This window comes from Pyrus communis, chromosome 5, assembly GCF_963583255.1.
Source record: "Pyrus communis chromosome 5, drPyrComm1.1, whole genome shotgun sequence".
NCBI classification, from domain to species: domain Eukaryota; kingdom Viridiplantae; phylum Streptophyta; class Magnoliopsida; order Rosales; family Rosaceae; genus Pyrus; species Pyrus communis.
This window is the reverse complement of record NC_084807.1, coordinates 25,992,246-26,015,777: the sequence shown is the minus strand read 5'-3', so window position 1 is coordinate 26,015,777 and position 23,532 is coordinate 25,992,246. Positions and strand designations below refer to the sequence as shown.

At 35.9% G+C, this 23,532-nt stretch overlaps 4 protein-coding genes across 6 annotated transcripts; 2 read left to right on the top strand and 2 right to left on the bottom strand.

Annotated features, from left to right (window-relative positions):
* The first annotated feature begins 2,932 nt into the window (after nucleotides 1-2,932).
* On the top strand, nucleotides 2,933-6,284 carry LOC137734709 (lipid droplet phospholipase 1-like). Its single transcript, XM_068473973.1, has 10 exons — nucleotides 2,933-3,277; nucleotides 3,782-3,849; nucleotides 4,091-4,161; nucleotides 4,268-4,516; nucleotides 4,767-4,930; nucleotides 5,035-5,090; nucleotides 5,179-5,231; nucleotides 5,322-5,442; nucleotides 5,680-5,777; nucleotides 5,873-6,284. The coding sequence occupies exons 1-10, from the start codon at nucleotides 3,108-3,110 to the stop codon at nucleotides 5,942-5,944; spliced, it is 1,122 nt and encodes a 373-aa protein (XP_068330074.1). The 5' UTR covers nucleotides 2,933-3,107; the 3' UTR covers nucleotides 5,945-6,284.
* Nucleotides 6,285-7,108: 824 nt separating this feature from the next.
* Nucleotides 7,109-12,165, top strand: LOC137733815 (ATP-dependent 6-phosphofructokinase 4, chloroplastic-like). 3 transcript variants are annotated; one of them, XM_068473010.1, is made up of 11 exons: nucleotides 7,109-7,544; nucleotides 7,644-7,690; nucleotides 7,806-7,845; nucleotides 8,453-8,773; nucleotides 8,847-8,915; nucleotides 9,131-9,277; nucleotides 9,765-9,986; nucleotides 10,139-10,187; nucleotides 10,354-10,412; nucleotides 10,765-11,001; nucleotides 11,301-12,165. In XM_068473010.1, exons 4-10 carry the CDS (start codon nucleotides 8,762-8,764, stop codon nucleotides 10,930-10,932), a joined length of 726 nt encoding a protein of 241 aa, XP_068329111.1. In that variant the 5' UTR covers nucleotides 7,109-7,544; nucleotides 7,644-7,690; nucleotides 7,806-7,845; nucleotides 8,453-8,761; the 3' UTR covers nucleotides 10,933-11,001; nucleotides 11,301-12,165. The 3 variants fall into 3 exon arrangements, with proteins under 3 accessions (XP_068329111.1, XP_068329109.1, XP_068329110.1); XM_068473008.1 differs by having other exon boundaries at nucleotides 10,258-10,412; XM_068473009.1 differs by lacking the exon at nucleotides 7,806-7,845 and having other exon boundaries at nucleotides 10,258-10,412.
* A 391-nt stretch (nucleotides 12,166-12,556) lies between these two features.
* LOC137733816 (ethylene-responsive transcription factor ERF106-like) lies at nucleotides 12,557-13,546 on the bottom strand. The gene has a single exon (XM_068473011.1). The coding sequence runs from the start codon at nucleotides 13,437-13,439 to the stop codon at nucleotides 12,738-12,740; it is 702 nt and encodes a 233-aa protein (XP_068329112.1). The 5' UTR covers nucleotides 13,440-13,546; the 3' UTR covers nucleotides 12,557-12,737.
* A 3,102-nt stretch (nucleotides 13,547-16,648) lies between these two features.
* LOC137734981 (ethylene-responsive transcription factor ERF105-like) lies at nucleotides 16,649-17,841 on the bottom strand. Its single transcript, XM_068474328.1, has one exon. The coding sequence runs from the start codon at nucleotides 17,719-17,721 to the stop codon at nucleotides 16,792-16,794; it is 930 nt and encodes a 309-aa protein (XP_068330429.1). The 5' UTR covers nucleotides 17,722-17,841; the 3' UTR covers nucleotides 16,649-16,791.
* Between the last annotated feature and the right edge of the window lie 5,691 nt (nucleotides 17,842-23,532).

The following is a 23,532-nucleotide window of genomic DNA, read 5'->3' as shown; positions in this document are numbered from 1 at the left end:
AAATCGCAATTTACTCCAATAATTCTAATGGTGAACAACTGATGTTGCATGTCATTTTCCTGGTTAGTTGGAGGAGGAGGAGGATAAGTGCAGAACTTTGAAATACCAAGTTTTACACAAAAATTTGGGATCTGAAAATCCAATGCTAGTGGACCAAATTGTAGTTTCAACTTTCAAGCAAGGTCAAAACTATTGCCATGTCAGCCTAGCTAACCTAGCTCCCTTCCCTGTTTTTGTTTATCCAAAAAAAAAACACATTAAGAATGTCGGACTATGTTATTCGTAAAACATATTTATGTAAGTATATAATTTTTGATGTTCTAATTCCACCGACATCAATTCTGCTCATAACATGTATAGTATAAGAGCTATCATAAACAAAAAGTCGTACCGATATTTCTCTACCATCCACAAAGCAAAAAATGTTGAGTCATGCTTGTTTCTGATTTGCACATGCTAGGAGTGGGGGAAGGGAGAGTCAACTTCAACTTGTAGAAAATTGAGATTCAACAAAGAAAATGACTTATGTACATGTTATTTACTTTTATGTTTTACTTTATTTAATTGTCTAGAAAGTAAATAAAAAGAAGTTTTAACGAAACACTTACAGTATTGTTCACTTTTAACGAAAATGATATTTTTCTTCTAAAAAGTTACTTCTGGTACTATTTTGTTTTTTGTCAAATCACTCATGGTACCATTTAGTTACAACACATTTTTGTTATTTTGATTAAAACTCAAAGTTTTCAAATTTTTTTCATTAGTTTTTCTTAAATAAAATCGTGGATATATGAAGATTACTTACTTTAACAATAGCAATAATTCTTAATATATTTTTTTTTATTATAAAAGTGGAAAGCTAGCAAAGATTTGAAACTCCCAATATGAGTTCGACCTTTAACTACGCATTTTTTGGGGTCACGACTCTATTTTAGCTTATCATTTAACATGGGGGATCAATATACGATATCCATCATGTAACACCAGGCTGTATAAATAAAATTAATATATTATCAATTGTAACATTATAACAGTTACATTTAATAAATATACATATATATATATGTATATATATGTATGGGAAGTCTTTAAAGGAAGGGATCACCATTTTTTTCATAAAAATGAGGATTAGTTGTGGGGCCCACACGACATTGAATTTTAACGATCTGAACCGTTTATTTTTTCAAGTTGCACTTCATAGATCATCCTTGCAAAATATTAGTCAAATTGGAAATATTTAAAACATCTAATTGAGTTCAAAAAAATTAACGAATACTTTATTATATAAGAAACAATGAAATTTTATCTTGATAATTAAATAGACAAATGATTTTGGATTGAATTGAAGTTTTGCAAGGATGATCTATGAATCGAGACTTACAAATTATACGGTTCGGATCGTTGAAGTTCAATGTGGAGTAGGCTTCACACCTAGTCCCATTTTTGGAAAAAAAAAAAAAAAAAAAAGGATCTATTTGCATAAAGGGCATGTATATGTATGTATAAGATATTATCTTTTTTTATATATAAAATAAAATGATCAGACGATGGCTTCATCACAATAATCCTCATCTTCGCAAATCGGGAAGACTCGTAAAAGCATTTCAGTCTCACCCTAGCTTATACATCAACACCAGAACTTCAACAAAAAACATATTATGTGTAATACAGATATGAAATTTGTTCCTAACCACTGAAACATCATGTAATAGTTCTCATTATCCACTTACCACCAGTCATGGCCATATTCGAATGTCGGCCTTGTAAAATAATTTACAAAGAACAAGCAAATCCATGGTCGTACATTATTGTCAGCAAATTACAACCGACACATTACACTATCCACAGCCCCCAACTTCCAAAGCGCCAAATCTTGCCTCGCCCGCGTGCCAGCCGACCTTTAATTCTCCCGCAACAACGCGTTCCCGAATCTTAATGATACCGTCTGCTATTATTGTATGATAAAAATATTCATTTTAGACTGGCGTTATGAATTTGCTTATCCCCTCAAAATTAATGCAATGAAAATTTGAACCCCGAATTTGACGCTGCATCTGCAACCCGCTCTTCTTGCCTCTCTTGCTCACCTAACTCGATTTAATAATGTCGTAACCACACTTTAACAACAACAATCTACATATTACAACGGTACAATAACAATACTACAAATAATTCAACAATGCTGTATGATACTGCCGAAGCTTTGTGTATAATCTGATTTTATTGTTATTACAGTATCATTACGACTTCATATTATTATTGTTACGGTATCAAATTAAAGCATTGTTACGAAGTCACTAAATTGATTCGAGTGATGTGCAACCCATGCACACACAACCTGTACGCATCAGAGAATTTCAGTATTTTTTTTTATTAGTATTATTAGCCTAAGATCACAAACTCTGTGTAGCAATTTTTACGTTTTTGTTTATTTTTGAAAATATATGGGAGAGAGAAGTTAGAGAGTTGTAAAACAGTGAAAAGAGAGGGAGGTAGAAAGAGAGAAAGTGGAGTAGAGAGAAGTTTATATTTTTATTTTTTAAAATTAGAGATAGGCTACGAAGACAGTTGCTGTGGTAATCGAGGGAAAGAAAAAAAAATTATAATTTAGCTTGTACGATGTTACATTACTATAATTTTATTTTATAATAAAAGATCAAATTGGTTTTTTATAATTTTTTAAAAAATAAATAAATAAATAATGCTTGAAAATTTTAAATTTTAACGATAAAAATAAAATAAAGTGTAAAATAAATAGTATAAGGATTAATTTTTTAATATAAAAATATAATTTTTCGTTAAAGTGAACCGTACTAAAAATTTTCCATTAAAGTTTTTTTTGGTAATGGAGAAGAAAATTTTGTTAGTGCGTAGTTTAGACTTTTATTATTATTATTTTCTGGTTCAAAATTTTAAAATATTGAGTGAAAAATCAGTTTTCTTCAGTCTCAGATTTCTTACAATTTTCCGTATCATTTCTCACTGTCGCAACCACCAGCCGACGTCCCTCAACATAAAAACTCTCCTCCTTTCTTTTTCATCGGCCTCTATCCAACTTCCCCGATCGCTTCCGATTCTCTCTGTCCCGTCACCAGTCTTCTCAGTCAATGCCCGTAGCCGAACGGCGGTCATCTGCAGCCATGGAAAACGGCGTCGTAGAGAACGGTGTCTGCTCGTCGGAGTCGCCTACTGGGAGTCGCTACGTTTGGAGCTCCAAGGAGTCCGAATATTCTTCCGCTGATCATCTCGTTGTCATGGTCCATGGAATCATGGGAACGTACGACTTTTCAATTTCATATTTTAATCAATTTTTTGGGGGTGAAAATCATATAATCACGATTTGATTAGCTGTACATTGAAATTTTCTTGATTTATCGAGAGATTGAGATGGTGTTTTGGTGATTATGCTTACTGTGATAGAGAATTTTGATTTTTTTAGCGATTTTATTGACAAGTTATATTGTTTGTATGATAAATTTGATTTCTTTAGTTAAATTGGTAGTTCTAAATCTGTATTAGTTGTACCAAGACTTTGTTTTTGGTTTGTAGTTATGATGTTTGTATTTAAGTAACAAATGTATGCTTTCTGATTGGGCAAAGACTGCAGTTTGTTGTTTGATTTGGCGAAATCAGAAAGTATCTCCTTTGGTTGTGTGTACGTTAAAGTAGATTTTGAGCATGACCTCCTTCAATTTGTATTTTTGAGTATTTGAATCGGTCCGTTTCTTGTACGGTAATTTCTCATGCTTGTACAATGTTGTTTTTGCATTTGCTCGTGCAGTGCCGCGGATTGGAAGTTTGGGGCGGAGCAATTTGTTAAAACACTTCCGGACAAAGTTATTGTTCATTGTAAGGAACGTTCTTTTGTGTTGTGTATCCAATTTGTTTTTATATGTCCAAAGCTGGAGCTTTTTGGATTCTGATCCCCTCGCTTGTTTCTTATATTTTTGGTTCTTTTAACTTGTAAGTCAAGTTTTTTACGAGTGAAATTTGTGCAATGTTCTAAGTGATCTATTGCAGTCGGTATTTTTTTGTAAAAAAATATAATGATTGTCCAATCTACTTAATTTTGGTTGAAATTTGGCTGCAGGTAGTGAACGGAATGGCTCTAGGCTGACTCTAGATGGTGTGGATGTAATGGGGGAGCGATTGGCAGAGGAGGTTTTTTTCGCCTGGTGTTTTTTTATATATTGGATCTATTTTCATTCCCAAAAAATGTATCCCCTTCCTGTTGTGTACTGTTTCTAACCAAGTTTATCAATTTTAGGTCATCGAACTGACTCGAAAAAAACCTAACCTACGAAAGATCTCATTTATTGGACATTCTGTTGGAGGATTAGTCGCAAGATATGCAATTGGGAGGCTATATAGACCCGGTCCCTCTAAAAGTGAGAATACGGAACATTCATCTCCTAATGGATGTGAAGAGGATGCAAGGAGTACATTAGCTGGCTTGGAGCCTTTGAACTTTATAACTGTTGCCACACCTCATCTTGGATCAAGGGGTAACAAGCAGGTAGCACAATTTCCTTTTAACACTTGCTCGTTCAGAATATAATTGAATTCCTAGAGTTTTGTAATGTCTCAAGTTTGAGTAAGTTCTTGGCTTGTATTGGTTTGTCAAATTCTGTGGATTTATATACCGAAAAGCTTAATTAAGCAGGAGTGAAAGATGCTAGGGTGATCTTATGTTATGTCCTTAGGTGGTACTCAGTTGGTATATGCACTTGCCACTTTTTACTTATGAATTAATCCACCTTCTGTAGGTGCCATTTCTTTTTGGTGTACCTGCCTTTGAAAGACTTGCTAGTGCGGTTATTCATTTGATATTTAGGAGAACAGGTCGGCATCTTTTTCTTAATGATGACGATGATGGGAAGCCTCCACTGCTTAAACGAATGATAGAAGATTGTGATGGTTGTTATTTCATGTATGTTACTTGCATCCATATTCCAAACGTAAATATGAGATTCAAAGTTTCTTGAGATTTCATACATATAAATTATAGAATGACATTTGTTTTTTGTTTTACAGGTCTGCATTGCGTAGTTTTAAGCGTAGGGTGGTGTATTCAAACGTGGGCTATGACCGTATCCTATTTTCTATGATCATATTTATACCCCTTCCAATTTTTTATGTCTTATTCACAATTTGTTTTCGATAATTAATGCTATAAAGATATTGTTGGCTGGAAAACATCATGTATTAGGCGTAATAGCGAACTTCCAAAGGTATTGCCATCTGCATGGTTTTATAATTGTAATCTTAAGGTCAGGTTTTCTGATTTTCATTTAAAGTTTTTTATTTTTTTTGCTTATCAGTGGGAAAATACTGTTGACGAAAAATATCCGCATATTGTTTATGAAGAACACTGCAAGGCCTATGATGCTGAGCAGTGTGAGCTTGCTTCAGCAGAAGATGGTGGCTCTGGCGAGATTGAAGGTTAACAACTCATTTCTCTTTTGTTACCAACTTTCAATAGTATCTTAATTGTTGCATTCTGTGTAAACAGAAGTTGTTGTCTATGCTTGTTGCTGTTCTGCTTGTGTTACTTCACTAATTTGCTTACATTTTATTATTACATTTCATTTCTCTTGAATCTGTCTGCGTCTGCGTGTTGCTTGCTTATTATTGGTCGTCCCTAAATAATTTATTTCTTAACACCTTTGTTTGGTGCAGAGGAACTATTGAAAGGCCTATCTCGCGTGTCTTGGGAAAAAGTAGATGTTAGTTTCCACAGCAGCAGACGGAGATTTGCTGCTCATAGTGTCATTCAGGTTTCTCTCTCTCCCTCCCTCTCCCACACACGCACACACCCGCATGCTCACACCTTACGCTAAAGAAACAAATATGCACTCTGAACATTTTACAGGTCAAAGATCAAAGCGTACATATAGAAGGTGAAGATGTCATACGCCATATAATGGATCATTTCCTTAAGTAAAACCTAATGACTGCTAGAAGAATTGACATTGCGATGTGGGCCTACTGTGTGGTTCTTTAGTTCTTTCAGTAACGCTACGCTGAGTGCAGAGAAATCCGTGATATCTGCACCGTTGAATGGTGTCTCAATAACTGGCCGAAAGAAGAATGTATCTGTATTTTATTGGTGCATTGCAGCTTGCGGCCGAAGGCATTCGGTTACTAGACCGAAAAGCTGTGCACCAAATGTGTTCAATTCAAGCAAGCTACGAGATAGAAATTTCGTATATTCGTTGTGATATGCGATGTATATGTATATGAACCAAGACCTTTATTATAAAATGCAAAATTTCCATTTCTTATTGCTACTATCTCCTCTTACTTTTTGCACTTCCTTCCGTTTATAGAAAGACAATGCAAACTCTGGTTGCATGGAATTGTATCTGCAAAGAGTTATCTATAACAGAATTATAAATAGTACAATTCATTTTCAGCGTGTCGAGAATATGATTTGGTATACAAATTGTAATAACACAATTGGTTGGAAATTTGAAGAAAAAAAAAAGTTTCCAACCAATTGTATGGTGTACTGAAAAATCTCTTGTAACCAACGGTTGGAGGGGTAAATTTTTACAGGATTTTGGATGGAGAGATAAATGTTAAGAAATTTCTACGAGCCTCATGCAATTTTGAAGAAGCTTTCTTGAATCACAATGTTAATTTATGAAAATTGTTATTGGCACTTCAAAAATCTCATTCTACACTTCAAAAATCTCATTTTACACTTCAAACTTTCTATATTTGAAAAAAAAATACACTTATAAGAAGTGTAAAATGAGATTTTTAAAATGCTAATAACACTTCCTTAATTCACATATACATCTTGTGACCTTTACACTTTCACGTAGTATCTTCAGTCTACTAATAATATAACATGACTATCTATTAATTAATAATAAGAGAAATTTTTCGCGTGTTGGTAATGACATACAAATATTTTTAAATATACGATGTGAATGTCAAACTGCACCTAAATTTTTTTCAATTGATGCCCAATATAGTGGTGAATTTTGTGAATAATGAGAACGTCAGGGGCTTCATCGTAATTGGGAATGAGTCCAACATGAGTCCCCCTTTACTTTGACCTAACAGGTGTCGTTTCGTAGTCAAACACCATTAACGACAATCTTCGTTTCGGATAGCCTTCACCGCAAAGGAATTCAAACGCGGCTGACCAGAACGCAGCTCCTCCCAAATATCCGCCATCGCCGCCCTCTCTCTCTCTCCGCACATCTTCAAAATCTTCGAAATCGGACGCTGAGAAAACTCCAATGGAATCCACCATTTCCTCTCCTATCTCCTCCACCAAGTCCTCACCTCTGTTATATTCGGCTTCCCATTCGCTTGGCTCCAAATCCCAATCTTTTCCTTCGCTTCCGTTGCTTCCGTCGCTTCAAACCCTCCGATATCCGAGCTTCAAATCCAGAAGCTTCCTCGGATTTCCCTTCCGTTCGCGCCAAAACCAGCCTATCCGATCTCAGAGTTCGAATCATCAGCCGGCTAACGACGGCTTCGTCCTCTAAGACGTTCCCCACTTGACTAATTTTCTCCCTAATTTACCGGTAATCCTTACTAATTAGTAATTACCACTTAAAAAAAATCTATGCAAATTGTGTTAATTTTTTTTTTTTTTTTAAATAATTGTTTTCCTGTTTTTGCAGTCATATCCAAATCCATTGAAACAAAGCCAAGCTTATGCAGTTGTCAAGTAAGTTTTGTTTGCGTCAATATTCAAAATTCTATCAATTTCATGGTATTTTTCCCTTGAAAATTAGATTTTTCAGTGACTATAATTATACAGATAATCTGTTTTATGTTGGTAGGCAAACTTTTGCGAGCCCTGACGATGTGGTTACGCAGAAAGTGAGTGGTTTTTGCAAAATCCAACTGCCAAATTTTCAATTTTGATGTTTGTCTCTTTTTTTCCGGTGTTTCTAAGATTCATACAGCCGACCCCACTTAGTAGGATAAGGCTTGATTGTTGTTGTTGTCGTCTCCTTTTTTTGTTTCGTTGCTTTTGAATAACTGCATTATGCAATGGCTCTAGGTTGTTGTTGTTCAAAAGGAGGGTCCTAGAGGGGGTGCATTTTTGATGTGCAGGACCCCGGGAAAAGGTGCATTTTTTTCATCTTCATAACCGTTCGCTTAGGGAAAATGGAACTAACATGATTTTGGTTTCCATCGGAAAATGTAACACGAGGCTGAATATTAGGTTTTTTTTCCAAGTCGGATGAAGTTCGTGCTTGCATAGTGACATGTAGGGGTTTATGCCCAGGAATCAATACTGTGATTCGGGAAATCGTATGCGGCTTGAATTACATGTATGGTGTCGAAGATATACTTGGAATTGAGATTAGTTCAGTTCACAACGTCGCTAACTCTGAAACACTAGTTCTGTTAATGATTTTGAAACTTTTAAGAATATTACCAATTCAAGAATTGTAAACTTGCTGATGATGAAAACTTTCAGGGAGGATATAGGGGATTTTATTCTAAAAATACATAGCGGTTGACACCAAAAATTGTCAACAATATTCATAAGCGTGGCGGAACCTTACTTCAAACTTCACGAGGAGGTCATGATACGAACAAGATGGTTGATAACATACAAGACCAAGGAATAAATCAGGTTGATATATTATATATGCTTTCATTTCCTGCATATTTGTGTTGGGTTGCGATAAACCCAATAAAAGAATTGAAGTTGATGAGAGGAAGTTGTTAATATGACTTCTTGGTATACATAATCGGAGCTGATGGCACCCAAAAAGGAGCTGATATGATATACAAGGTGAACATAGTCTATATAAGATGAATCCATTTCCTTGTCGCAGCATGTTCTGACATTAGCATGTTTTGTCAAGGAAGTTGAGAAATGTGGTCTTCAAGTCGCAGTGGCTGGGATCCCTGAGACAGTTGATAAAGATATCGCTGTAAGTTCTATCGTTCACAATGATTTGCATTTCGTAGTATCATTATCCTGTTAACTTCTGCAAGCTGCAATAAAATTTTGATGCCACTTTTGAATTTGGAAAGGTCACAAACACAATATGAGTACTCTAAATCCTCATGAGCAACATATTTTTGGTCAAGTGGGTCATTAATCTACCTGTATGATTTTTTTATTTTTTTTAAAATTTGGCTTTAGGTGATAGACAAATCATTTGGTTTCAATGCTGCTGTTGAAGAAATACTGAGAGCGATTAATGCTGCACATGTTGAGGTTGAAAGTGTGGAAAATGGAGTTGGAATTCTCAAACTCATGGGCAAACAGAGTGGCATGTGTCTTTTAATGGTATAACGAAAGACATACTTTCATTTTTCACCTTTCTTTATCATCTTATGTCAGATGAAGAACGGTGTGCATGGATTTATTTATACGTCTCTAGTATTTGGTTTCACAACTTTTTGCCTGTACTTAATAAACTTCTCTTCTGTAGGTTTAATTTCTTTATATGCAACTTTTGGCAAGTCGGGATGTGGTAATTCAGTAATTCAAAATATTGAATCTGAGGGAGTGTTCAGTTAGCCCGTGTTCTATATGGCAGATGAGGGTTTGCACATTGTCCTAGAGATTATACAGTCATATTTGGAAATGAATTGATTTTAATTTGGACTAGCACCATCTTCAATGGTATTTAACATCTGTTCTCTGTAAAATGAAATATGCTTTGACTGTTAAGAACACGCTCATAGTTTAATTGTTATTGCTCGAAAGAAGTATAAAGCAAGTAGTAACTTAACTTCTCTAAGAACTCTCAATAGGCTTTTGGATATAACAGGATTGCTGCTTGATTCCAGAATCTCCTTTCTATTTGGAAGGCCACGGTGCGCTTTTTGAATTTGTTGAAGAGCAGCTTAAAAAAAATGGACATGTGGTTATTGTGTTAGCAGGAGCAGGACAGGAGTATGTTGCACGGGAGATAAATGTGGTAGATGGGAAAGATGCATCAGGAAATAAGCTACTCCTGGATGTTGGTCTGTGGCTAACCCAAAAGATTAAGGTGTAATACAAACTGTCAATAATATTTTGAGTAGTTTTTAGACACTTCTTTTTCCTTGATGTACATTTTAAGCAGTTTTTTCTGCTATAGTTTCTTCTTGTTGTCATCAAATAGTTGCAATTCAGTTACTGTTTATATATTACATGTCACAGGATCATTTTACCAAAATTCTGAAGATGGCGATAAATATGAAATATATAGGTACAATTTTGAGCTATTGTAGAAACTAGAAAGTTTCTGAGCACATATATGATTATCTTCTTCTCTACAGATCCCACATATATGATTCGAGCTATCCCAAGTAATGCATCGGACAATATTTACTGCACTCTTCTTGCTCATAGTGCTGTTCATGGGGCCATGGCAGGATTCAGCGGTTTCAGAGTCACGCCTGTAAGCAGTAAACATGCTTATATTCCAATTGCTGTGAGTACTTCCCCTGCTCCATTTGTTCCAATTGGGTAGTTTTGGCTCAAGTTGTTTTTTTAACTGCATTTCTTTTCTTCATTTGATTTCTGAGTTAACATTTTAGGACCGGTAGAAGCTTTTGACAACTAGATGCAAGCCTGAATTTGCAGTAGCATGCATGAAAGTAACTATAAAAGATTGAATTTAAGGTCTGTTGAAACAACAATATGAATCCGAGGCTAATAGTTATTAATCAGGAAGCTAGTGTATTGTTGTGGGTCGAATATGTTGATAAAGTTGGTGGTGTATGGTTATGATTCACTAAAAGATGGGAAGTGTATAGTTATGAACGGAATATGTGGTATTGCAGCGTGCGACAGAGAAGCAAAACACAGTAATCTTGACAGATCGGATGTGGGCTAGACTTCTTGCATCGACGAACCAGCCTAGTTTCTTGGATGACGGTGAGGTGCAAGACAAAGTTGATGAGGAGGATGTTGATTTGATAAAGAACAAAATGATAGCTACTTCTTCATAAATTTATTTAGTGGGGCTCTCATTTCGTTCAAGTGGACAGCACAACGCAACATTGGAATTATGCCAACAGGTACGTTATTCAGACAATTCGTGATATTTTCACTGCCCAAATTTCCTTGCAGCATGAAACTTGCTAAGTTTTTTGGCTTTGTGCGAGAACACAATATAGAATAATGGCACCTAGAAGTGTTGTAGCAGGGATTTTTAGAGTAGACAACAACCATACTAAATTTTTCTCTGGTCTCTGGAAGAGAGGCTTTTGCTGTAAATTTGTTCTACTTCCCTTAACTCGAAGTAGTAAAAATGCTCAGAACAAAGGAACTTAGCCTCCTTTCGGGTTATTCTAAGAACGTTTCTTTCCTTTTGTAGGTCCGGGCGTATCTAAGTTGGCTAGGGCTGTCCATCCTCATCCAAGTTCCCGAGCTCAAATCTTTCTCCATGTATTTTAGATTAGATTATAATATCTTTCTTTTTGTGGTGTAGGGTTATTGTTTAGCATCATTTTTGGACACTGATCCGTTTCAAACCTTCGGGATAAGGTGACGGCAACAACGACAACACAGTCGACAAATAATATCTCGTGTCCTGCTTATCTTAAAGTTTCAACTTGCGAAGTTCCATCATGGACCCCAAATTAAACTTTAAGTTCCATCCAAGTTGCATAAATTGGTTGTCGTTTATTTCTGAGTTGTGTACCAGGGCAAATTAGGAATCTTGTACGGAACATGGAGACAATTCCAAGGTCGAAGTAGTCGGATCACGTGTCTGTGCAGCCAAACTCTGGACTCGAACTCCGTTGTGTCTTGCATCATTCATGTTGTCCATAGAAATAAGTTAAGAAAAGTCAATAATCCCAAAAGAAATGTCAAAGCGATATTCTGGAGGGAGTCAATCAAAGGACTTCGGGTCCTTGAGTAGGCTCTTAATCAACTAAGTTACAAGATTTTAACTTTTTTAAATCAGGTCAAATATATGTAGACATCGAGTGAACGGTTCAGTGCCCCGTGTTGGGAGCTATACGGATGTCGTAGTTCCAGAAGCTAGATCAACATCATGACACCGGCATTTAGGAAACTCAGGGTTTCTACTAATGACCTCATGCCTTGCCATTTAAAACAATTTTGATATCAAACACAACTTAGGATTGTATATGAATTGCACACGATTATTTGGTTTAATGATATTCAGTCTTCATTTTTGTTGGACGAAGTGATAAGTTGACTATTAATCAAGAAAGATAAAACCTGACGTTGGTGAAACACACGAAAGTGGCACAATGATGGTAAGAAAAAGGTTGAAATGCGTCTATGAATTTTCCCGTTTCTCGAAAAGGTAGACTACAAATGTAACAACTAAAGATTGTATAATAAGGAAGAGGATCCGGTCCGGATCTCTCCTATAAAGGCCTAGGATCAAGTCCAGGCCGTTGAAATTTGATCAAACGACTGCAAACAAAAGGTCATTCTAATAGTTATAATAATTGTAGTTGTTGGATTAAATTTCAACTGTCCGAATCACTTGATCATAAGCCTTTGATGGGAGAGATCCAGACCGAATCATTTTCCGTATAGTAAGTACACATTGCATTAATTCTAATTATTCTCTGTTTTCACTCTCATTTTCCATCTTACAAACAACCTATTATTATTATTATTATTATTAATAAATTTGTACATACATTTTATCCTTCCAGTATTTCATACGGTAGAATATTACAGACCATGCATATAGTAAATCAGTAAATCCGTCCTCCAATCATATTCTAACACATCGGCACAGGAGGATCCTGAGATTAACACAGCTCCTTCAAGCACCTTCTCCTTCCCAAAGCACCCAACTTTGAAGCTCCAATTCTTCAGTCTCTGCTACCTCCTCCTGCTTCACCGATCTCCTCCTCTTCCGCGCCGTGTTCACCGGCGGTTCCGACACTCCGGCCTCTAACGGAAAATTCAGTATTGCTTTCCTACCCCTCAGCTTAAATGCTGCACAATCATAGGCCTTGGCAGCATCAACATCAGTGTCAAATGTCCCTAGCCAAACCCGAGTACCTTTCCGAGCCGGATCACGTATCTCCGCCGCGAATTTTCCCCACGGCCTCCGCCGGACTCCCCTGTAATGCCTTAACGCATCACCAGGGCCTGAAACTTGTTGTAATTCATCTTTTGGACCGGGATTTTGAGAAGCACTATTTTTTCTCTTTGGTGAGCTCAAATTCAGGGGCTCTGCTTCCATGGATGGTAAGTTAACGATTTCAGGTTTCGTTTCGGAAGTTGAGAATTGAGGGCTGTGGTGATTAGGGTTTGAAATGGGGGAGCTGGGCCCTGATTCAGAGAGGGACGAGTACTCTGGCTTGACTGGTTGGAATTGGAAATTGAGATGAGAAATGAAGGAATCTGTGAAGGTGAAGTCTCCTAAGAGGTATTGGCGGATGAGCTCAAGCGTTGAATCATCTTGTTCTTCATGTGCTGGCATGTTGAAGTGAGAGCAGAAGGGGAAGCTAATTGCCATGCATGGAAAGGATATGGATGATATTTTTCTAATTTTAGAAATAATATTTGATGATTTTTGGGTTGAGAAAGTGCGGAAATTTATATAGGAAATATCACTTGTGTTTTTGTTTCTTAGGAATCACCATCCACCTTTCAACGTAATAGGGGCACCCCTATTAAATCCAATGGTCTTATCCTTTCTTCTCAATAACCAATGATTATGGTAACGAAAAACGCATTCTATTTTTAGTTACAATCAAATATGGCAAGTTAGCTAAAGTAGCGTGCTCGTCCTTATACTTCAGTTTGAATTCCCTTTTTGTAAGTGTTAGAGTAGTTTAAAATATTAGATAAATAAAACGTGACAGTAGGAAATTATCCTTTTGCACTCTAGTTTGAATATAACTTCCGATAAGTTGCAATAGTTTAAGACATCATTGTTTGCAAAATGCAAACCATAATACTGCACTGCTAGCTACATTGCACTAGAGTTCCAATCTACTTCTTTAAAATATAAAAGTGACATCAAGTCAATAATGCTCCTCGCTTTGTTAGAGTTGGAGGAGGGGGAACATGGCATGGTAAAAAATAAATTAAATTTTTTAGAGCAGCCCACAGTTTTGTTAACTTCCAGCTGCGTGTTATCCAACTTGCTACTTGATTGCAACTAGGCATGAAGCAGTTGTTGTATTAGGGCTCGTCAGCAGCCAGCAAAGACATGAACAAGTTTTGCAACTAGTGATAACTGCAGGGGTCCCTCCCATGCAACTAACGCATGATGTCGATATTTCACTGTCGCTTCCACCACAGTAGGCATCTCAGCAACTTGCGAGCAGAGCCCTCTAAGTCTCCTCTACCAAATTGAAAGACAAAGAAGAGATGACCTACCTTATAAGATATTTCAGTGCTCGCATGAGCTGGTTTTGATCTTGACAAATTGAAGGATTATAGAACTTTACTGTATTTTTTTCTTTCACTAGAGAGCTTTGTCCTTTTAAGTGGTTGAAAACATCCAGTACTGCATTTGAGGTTTTTGTTCGAATTTTCCTTTTCCCGCTATTACTTGCAACGAATAACAAAAATATTGGCTTTCTAGTCAAAATGGTTTTTGAAATTGACATAACTTCTCACTTTGGTTCCTGAGTTTGTCCACTATCAATCATTTTTGTCATTTCGCGGAAAATTTTTGTTAAATAAGAAAGATAATGACAAAAATACCCTTAATTTTTGTCAAATCATTTTGGCCTATTGTTTATTAAATTGAAGGTATTTTTGTCATTTTGGTCATTATTTAACAGATATCTTTCACATGATGACCAAAATGATTGGCGGTAGACAAAACTCAGGGACTACTTCTATTGATTTCAAATCTCAGAAACCAAAGTGAGGAGTTATACCAATCTCAGAGACCATTTTGGTTATAATGCTAAAAATATTGTTAAATGTCAGCCTCTATTGTATAACATTAATGACATGTTGCATCCATTTGTATTTAGGATTAATTACACTAATCGTTTGAACTAGATATTTTGTTTTGGGTCAAAAGTTTGAACTAAGATATGAACCCTTATGTGATTCAACATACTACACATTTCACTTGTATATGAACCGTAGAGAAAAGTAAACACCAAAGCTTAACCGTATGCCGTTCGATGTATATGACGTCTCCATTTGTACATCAAGCTTGCCATCTCTTTCTACACTTATTAAACTTTGTCAATTCAATTAAATATATATTTCACTTAAGTCGACTAAACCATACGAAAAAGAATCTGCATGTCACCGAGTATATACTCTTTCTCTCTAAACGCACAACTCCGTCGCATTCTCACAGTAATGAGTACATAACCGACTTATGTGAAAGTATTTGTCACGTTGCCCCAAATAAAGACAAAAATGGCTTGGACATACACAGTAGGTTAGCAATTGGAATCAATGAGTCTTGAACAAAGTTAACTTGGACATCTAAGTTTATATAATAATCGCTAAGTTCATTGTGAGGTTAAACTCACTTTCTATTTCTTTTAGTGTAGATAATATCGTTTATTCAAAAAAAATTTATATAATAATCAATGTCGGTAACACGTTTTCGATTGTCTAAACACCTTTATAAATCATGTTTTGTGATTAATCTATAGCTGTCATGCATATTCATATCAGTTTATAATTAACAAGTTAATTATTCCTTAAACAACACATAAAACCAATTGGAGATCAACAAGCCATCAGATGTGGAGCCTCGCCTACGGAAAATATCATTATCCTTAACAAGATAATATTGTGAACTTAAGAACATTATTAACAAGTTAATTATTCCTTAAACAACACATAAAACCAATTGGAGATCAACAAGCCATCAGATGTGGAGCCTCGCCTACGGAAAATATCATTATCCTTAACAAGATAATATTATGAACTTAAGAACATTAGTGGAGTACGCTGCCACTCTCAAAACTATTACCCCAATTAAATTTACCTCTTGATTGATTGTTTTTGGTAAATTAATTTTCTGAACTATTTGAAATTAACCAATTAACTTCTCATCGACATATTGGATGAAATTTTATTGACATTGTCGGCAAATACTGACACGTGATTAGCACTTGATTACTCTTGAGAGTAAAGTCATGCTAGTATCTCATGACAAAGTAAATGAAATTTTATCGAATATGTGAGGAGTTAATTGGCTTATTTTAAATTAATTTACAAAAAAATAGTTCATGAAGTCAAAATTCAAAGGGTAATGCTAAGAATAGAAAATTTAAAAATCAAAATGACGTAATTGTAAATGATTAAATTATTAATTATCAATTAATATGCTAATTTCTTATTGATGATACGTTATTTGATTTAGAAATTTAATTTGTCTAGCATTATCTAATTTCAAATAGAGTAATAATACTGAGGTCAAATGTCAGTGTAATGAACAGTCTCCAATGACTTTAAAACCCTAAAATATGAATATATTATACTTGCACAGTTACAGGTTGCGCGCACGCAAGATTCTCTTCCTTTATTCCTATCCGATTTCCTTTTCTATTTTAATTTTGTTTTTTATCTTATCATTTTTATAAAAAAAAATTTAATATATAATATTAACGTAATTTAATTGTAATTATTTAAATTAAAAAAAAATAAGATACGAGAGAATCATTAATGAAATTAATAGAGAATTCATACAAAATTGCATTTCATTATATAAAGATTAAAGGAATAAATAAACAAATCAAATTAAAAAATATATATATGAGTTCTTCAATACATGCTGGTCTGAACTATTTACATTAACCCGTTTTTGCTGCTTTTTTGCAGATGGACGATACAAATTTAAACTCTGGCAATCAAAGAATGATACCCAAGAAATTAAAAATTCAAATAACCATGAGCGGAGGATATCCCAAGAAATTGGGGTGAGGAGATAACGGAGACAGAGGAGGCACACTGAAAATCCCCTGTTCGGTTTCTTTGCTCATATCCCAAACCGCCGCCCAACTTGACGGTGTTAATGGGCAAACGGCAGTCGAAACTCTCTCTTGAGCGGAGCTTTTCATCTCCTGAACATCCTCCTCTTTCTTTATCTCTTTGTTTCTGATCATCTCACCAGAATTCTCATGAATTTCAGTGCTATGTTCTCTCCTCCTTTTCCTGCTGGCCAGCAGAGGATGATCGGCTGGGAGTTCTGCTGATCTTCCAGCTTCAAGTGGAAAGTTGAGAATTGCTTTGCTTCCACGCAGATTGAAAGCAGCAACGTCGTAAGCTTTGGCCGCTGCAACGGCGGTGTCGAAGGTTCCGAGCCAAACCCGGGAACCCCTTCTGTTTGGGTCACGAATCTCCGCCGCGTACTTTCCCCACGGCCTTCTCCTCACACCCCTGTAGTGCCTTGCAGCAGCTTCAACCATAGTGGAAGTGTTCGATGTGTTTTGATCTTCATCAGCAGAAGAAGAAGACAGAGGTGGTGGGGATGGAATTGTCACGTTTATGGGGGGCTTGCTGTGGCTGAGAGTCGAGTGTTTTGGTGGTTTTAGGTGGGAGATTTGGGGTTTGGTTTCGAATTGGGTGTCTTGATCAATTTCTGGGACTAAGTAATCAGAGATTTTGAAATATTGGTCAGTAGACTCACTACCACCGTTGGTGGTGGTGGACGAGGAGGAGGAAGTTATGTTAAAGGGTGATTGGGCAATTTCATCTTGTTGGGGGACAGAGGTGCAAAGGTCGAGACTAGCGATGAAGCTATCCATTGTGGTAAATTCATTCAGAAGGTGTTGCCTAATCAGCTCCAGAGCTGAAGCTTCTGATGCCATTTTAGAAACTCGAAACAGAAGCAGTTTCAAACGAGCTCTTAAAAACTTCGAAAACACCAAAAGAAGTGCAGAGTAGAAGTGTTGAGAGTGGGATGGAGGAGTGTGTAGATTTGAATGAATATATATAAGGGGGGAAGGGAAGATTGGGAAGATTGGGAAGATTGTGTTCAAAGGGGGAAAGTGTGAGGCCCTTCACAGTGGCTTCCAAGTTAGAGCTAGGAAACATCGCCTGGCCGCTTTGGCGGCATAAGCAACAAAAATCAGTGGACTTTGGACTCGTAGTATTTTCAAAGGGGTCCACGTTTTCAATTACTTTGCTTCCAGGCTACTTCCAGAGCCACTTTAATAAAGCCCAATTACTTTGCTGCGCTTGTACTCTTAGAGCAAGCAACTCCACCTGAAAGGCAAGAGCCAGAGCAAGGACAAGTCAATTGCCCAAAACCCACTAAAGACTTTTTAGTGGCCCAAAAATGGAGGCTGGCGGCTCCATCAAGCCCGTGCACTTGTGCCTACTGGCATAAGCGACGTCATCATGATGTACGTGAGAAAAGTCTTTTTTTTGGGGGAAGGGGAGGGGTTGGATAGTTGGATTTTCAATCAAAAAAAAATTGAAAAGTTGATCATTGTGCCACTTGACATAACATGGAGGGTTTTATTTTTAAAGAGGAAGAAATCAACAACGTAGATTAATATGACGATAAAATTTTCAAAAAATAGAAAGAAAAAAAGAATTTTTTTATTCCTACAAATACCAACCATTTCGTCATTCCCCACACTACAAATCAACATTTACTTTTATTGCAATATCCTATATTTGTTTTCCACTTTCCAAATTCGTTTGTTACAAAAAAAAAAAAAGAATGATAAGGCGAATTGTTTTCCACTTTACTAAGTTCACATTTAAACATACTTAAACAAACTTACAAAGTTCAACACACTTACAAATAACAAATGGTGTGAATCTTACAAAAATTCTAATCGCGTATTATTTATAGATAATAACACGTGGTGCAACGAGAGTGAATGAAAATCTCATCGAAAACCTAAGACGATAATGACACGTGAATGATAAGGCCAATAGAGCATAAAAATAAAAAATTTATAATTGTGAGTAGTAATCATCATTGTTCTTTGTCCAATGAATAGTGTTGCACAAAAATAATTACTCTTCAGAATAAATAATAAAGATAATTCAACTGCTTTGTTCTTCCCTTTCCAAATGCGTGGATTTGCTCTTAAAGAACATGATTAGATCTAGGATTTGATTCAGAGGTTTTTTTGTTTATTGCAACTTGCAAGTTTCCAACCAATATCATTTCACACAGCCCACGTTCTTTAATTCAGAACCATTGTTTATGTGTCTCTTACCATGAACCATCCTTTGTCTTGTGTGCCATCTACAATGGCTCCATGTCGTCATAAAGCAATATTATTAGTGTTTTGAGTACAACTGTGCTAATTATTGTTAATCTCATGTAAAGCACTATTATTAGTGATTTTAAATTTGAGAACAACTCACAATTGTACTAATCATAGTTTATCTCAGGGATTGCTTGGTACAATGTCAGAGAAAAAAATATTAGTAAATTTTTTTAGGAGTATTTCTACTAATAAGTCAATGTATATGGTATTCATTGTTTCTAAATGATTGAGATTCTTTAGTGCAATCGAGCTGTTAAATTAAATAATGTATATCAAATATCGATGTACTCTATAAGTGTCGAAGTTTTATAATCAATATACAAAACAATGAAGCTTTATTCATTAAGGATGTTGTCAACAAAAATCTATTAAGGATATCCTTATTTAAGAAAAGCAAGAACTACTTGTCTGAAGTTATAGAATTGTGATCAAACAAATTTTATAACTTTAGGAAGGTTATAGTAATAAAAGTGTAGTTAATTTTTCTTTTTTTTTTTCTTTCCGAAAGATATGAATTTAAAAAATATTATTAGTGTTTTTAAAATTGAATACAACTGTGCTAATTATTGTTAATCTCATGTAAAGCACTATTATTAGTGATTTTAAATTTGAGAACAACTCACAATTGTACTAATCATAGTTTATCTCAGGTATGGCTTGGTACAATGTCAGAGAAAAAAAATATTAGTAAATTTTTTAGGAGTATTTCTACTAATAAGTCAATGTATATGGTATTCATTGTTTCTAAATGATTGAGATTCTTTGGTGCAATCAAGCTTTTAAATTAAATAATGTATATCAAATATCGATGTACTCTATAAGTGTCGAAGTTTTATAATCGATATACAAAATAATGAAGCTTTATTCATTAAGGATCTTGTCAACAAAAATCTATTAAGGATATCCTTATTTAAGAAAAGCAAGAACTACTTCTCTAAAGTTATAGAATTGTGATCAAACAAATTTTATAACTTTAGGAAGGTTATAGTAATAAAAGTGTAGTTAAATTTTTTTTTTCTTTCCGAAAGATATGAATTTAAAAAATTTTATTAGTGTTTTTAAATTTGAGTACAACTGTGCTAATTATTGTTAATCTCATGTAAAGCACTATTATTAGTGATTTTAAATTTGAGAACAACTCACAATTGTACTAATCATAGTTTATGTCACATTCTGTCCCGGGCCCCCACCACATCCTGGGCTCGACTCCACTGTAGTACGATATTGTTCGTTTTGGGCCCCGACCACGCCCTCACGGTTTTGTTTCTAAGAATTCACACGAGAACTTCCCAATGGGTCACCCATCGTGGAATTGCTCTTGCGCGCTACTCGCTTAACTTCGAAGTTCCGATGGAACCCGAAGCTAGTGAGCTCCTAAAAGGTCTCGTGCTAGGTAGATATGGGAATATACATATAAGGCTTACATGATCCACTCCCCTGGGCGATGTGGGATGTTACAATCCACCCCATTAGGGGCCCGATGTTCTTGTCGGCACACTTCCGGCCAGGGATTGGCTCTGATACAAAATTGTCACATCCCGCCCTGGGCCCCCACCACATCCCAGGCTTGACTCCACCGTAGCACGATATTGTCCGCTTTGGGCCCCGACCACACCCTCACAGTTTTCTTTCTAGGAACTCACACGAGAACTTCCCAGTGGGTCACCTATCATGGGATTGCTTTCGCGTGAACTCGCTTAACTTAGAAGTTCCGATGGAAGCCGAAGCCAGTGAGCTCTTAAAAGGCCTCGTGCTAGGTAGAGATGAGAATATACATATAAGGCATAGAGGATCCACTCCCCTGGACGATGTGGGATGTTACAGTTTATATTAAGGATGGCTTGGTACAATGTCAGAGAATAAAATATTAGTAAATTTTTTAGGAGTATTTCTACTAATAAGTCAATGTATATGGTATTCATTGTTTCTAAATGATTGAGATTCTTTGATGCAATCGAGCTGTTAAATTAAGTAATGTATATCAAACATCGATGTACTCTATAAGTGTCGAAGTTTTATAATCGATATACAAAACAATGAAGCTTTATTCATTAAGGATGTTGTCAACAAAAATCTATTAAGGATATCCTCATTTAAGAAAAGCAAGAACTACTTCTCTAAAGTTATAGAATTGTGATAAAACAAATTTTATAACTTTAAGAAGGTTATAGTAATAAAAGTGTAGTTAAATATATATATATATATATATATATATATATATATTTTTTTTTTTCGAAAGATAAGAATTTAAAAAATATTATTTATTGACTTATTTATCTTAACAAATGTTGTAATTCCCAAATATGACAAGTTGGACTACAATAAAAAGAAGAAGGCCCGACTTCTCACTGGAGCCAAAATCAACCAATCCAGCACATGAGGGAGCATGACGTCAGGGTGTTATCACCCACATTATTATTTTTTGTGCCAGGTGCGCGAGTGGCTGGACCAACCCTGCAGTGCACTCACACCGTAGCTATTCGATTGTGGCCCAAGTAGTACAATATGGGTTGGATTACAAAAAAAAATGTAATCCAACAATTCATATTAATTAGGTAAGAAATAAACATTAAAAATTTTAAAAATAAAAATAAAAAGGAATTACATAATCATGACATGCGACGAGATCAATTAAAAATCTTATTCGAAATTAAACATAAATTTATATTTTTATTAATTTTTTAATGTCAATTGCCCGGGCAATTTATTTTAGGAGTGGAGGTGCACTTAGGCAATTACTGTTTATTAAGGCAGTAATTGCCTTTGAGTTCTACTAGATCCACCCCTGTGTCTTATTTCCCCACCCACATTATAATCCTACCCACCACAAAAAGTTAAAAACTTGAAATGTTATCTTCCAACCAACTATTATTCCCAAAATAACCTTAATATTAAAATTCTTTTTATTTTTATTGAGTAAAAAAAAAAAAAAAATCTACAAATGTAACATCCCATATCGCCCAGAGCAGTGATCCTTATATGTATATTCCCATCCCTACCTAGCACGAGGCCTTTTGGGAGCTCACTGGCTTCGGGTTTCATGGGAACTCCGAAGTTAAGCGAGTAGCGCGCTAGAGCAACCTCATGATGAATGACCCACTGGGAAGTTCTCGTTTGAGTTCCCAGAAACAAAACCGTGAGGGCGTGGTCGGGGCTCAAAGCGAACAATATCATGCTACGGCAGAATCGGGCACATCCCGAGCTAGGATGTGACAATTTGGTATTAGAGCCTAATCCTAGCCATGGTGTGTCGACGATGATGTCGAGCCCCTAAGGGGGTTGGATTGTAACATCCCACATCGCCCAGGGGAGTGATCCTTATATGCATATTCTCATCCCTACCTATCACGAGGCCTTTTGGGAGCTCACTGGCTTCGGGTTTCATAGGAACTCCGAAGTTAAGCGACTAGCACGCGAGAGCACTCCCATGATGGGTAACCCACTAGGAAGTTCTCGTGTGAGTTCCTAGAAACAAAACCATGAGGGTGTGGTAGGGGCCCAAAGCGGACAATATCGTGCTATGGTGGAGTCGAGCCTGGGATGTGGTGGGGGCCCGGGCCGGAATGTGGCAACAAAGACACGATTCAATTAATCAAGATGCACAACGAGGATCGCATCTATACAATACATTTTACACAATTCCCGGCGTCTTCTCCATCCTCCAGCACACCACCCGTCCCAAGAACATTGTGTTTCACTTCGTATGCACCTCTCACAACAATCAGTATATGGATTGTGGATTGTGGATTATGGACAGACAAGCCTTTATCCTAGTTTTCAAGGTTGTTTGCTGGTACTGACAACAAAAAAAAAAAAAAACAGATCAAATTAAAATGGCCAAAGGTACTGGGACTTGATTTTTTGAAAGCAGGGGTTTTTCTTTTCTTTGGTCTTAGATGTCATTTTGCAAGAGAGTAAATTGGGTATTAAATTTTTTTTATTTAAAGGTGGGTGGGGAAATAAGACAGTGGGGTGAGTTTATCGCCACTCTTGCCTTTGATCATTAGCCTGGGCACACATCACTTTCGTTTTAGTTTTAACTAATGAACTTTTTTTTTCATTTTTTTTTCTTCACGTTATCGATTTGGATTATTTTTAGCATAGATAGCCCTTATGTCATGACGGATTAAAACATAAATTATAATACACAGTTCTAACTTCTAAACATATGTATTTAAGGATTAGGTTATGTCCCTCCTGATTAGGTGTATCATTTTTTCGATATCAATAAAATTCCCTCATACCGTCGAAGTTTTCAGAAAAAAAAAAATATATATATATCCTTAAAATAAAGAAACCTTATGAAAGATAGCAGATTTCGAATATTTTTTTTTATTTAGTGCATAAGTAGCCCTTAAGTCATGAGGGATTAAAGCATAAATTATGACG

Coding starts and splice junctions, on each gene's coding strand:
- LOC137734709 (XM_068473973.1), top strand. CDS start 3,108: ATGCCCGTAGCCGAACGGCGGTCATCTGCAGCCATGGAAAACGGCGTC. Junction 4,162..4,267: donor GGGAGCGATTGGCAGAGGAG/GTTTTTTTCGCC, acceptor TATCAATTTTAG/GTCATCGAACTGACTCGAAA. Junction 5,091..5,178: donor TTCAAACGTGGGCTATGACC/GTATCCTATTTT, acceptor AATGCTATAAAG/ATATTGTTGGCTGGAAAACA.
- LOC137733815 (XM_068473009.1), top strand. Junction 9,987..10,138: donor GGCTAACCCAAAAGATTAAG/GTGTAATACAAA, acceptor TACATGTCACAG/GATCATTTTACCAAAATTCT. Junction 10,413..10,764: donor ATGCTTATATTCCAATTGCT/GTGAGTACTTCC, acceptor GTGGTATTGCAG/CGTGCGACAGAGAAGCAAAA.
- LOC137733816 (XM_068473011.1), bottom strand. CDS start 13,439: ATGGCAATTAGCTTCCCCTTCTGCTCTCACTTCAACATGCCAGCACAT.
- LOC137734981 (XM_068474328.1), bottom strand. CDS start 17,721: ATGGCATCAGAAGCTTCAGCTCTGGAGCTGATTAGGCAACACCTTCTG.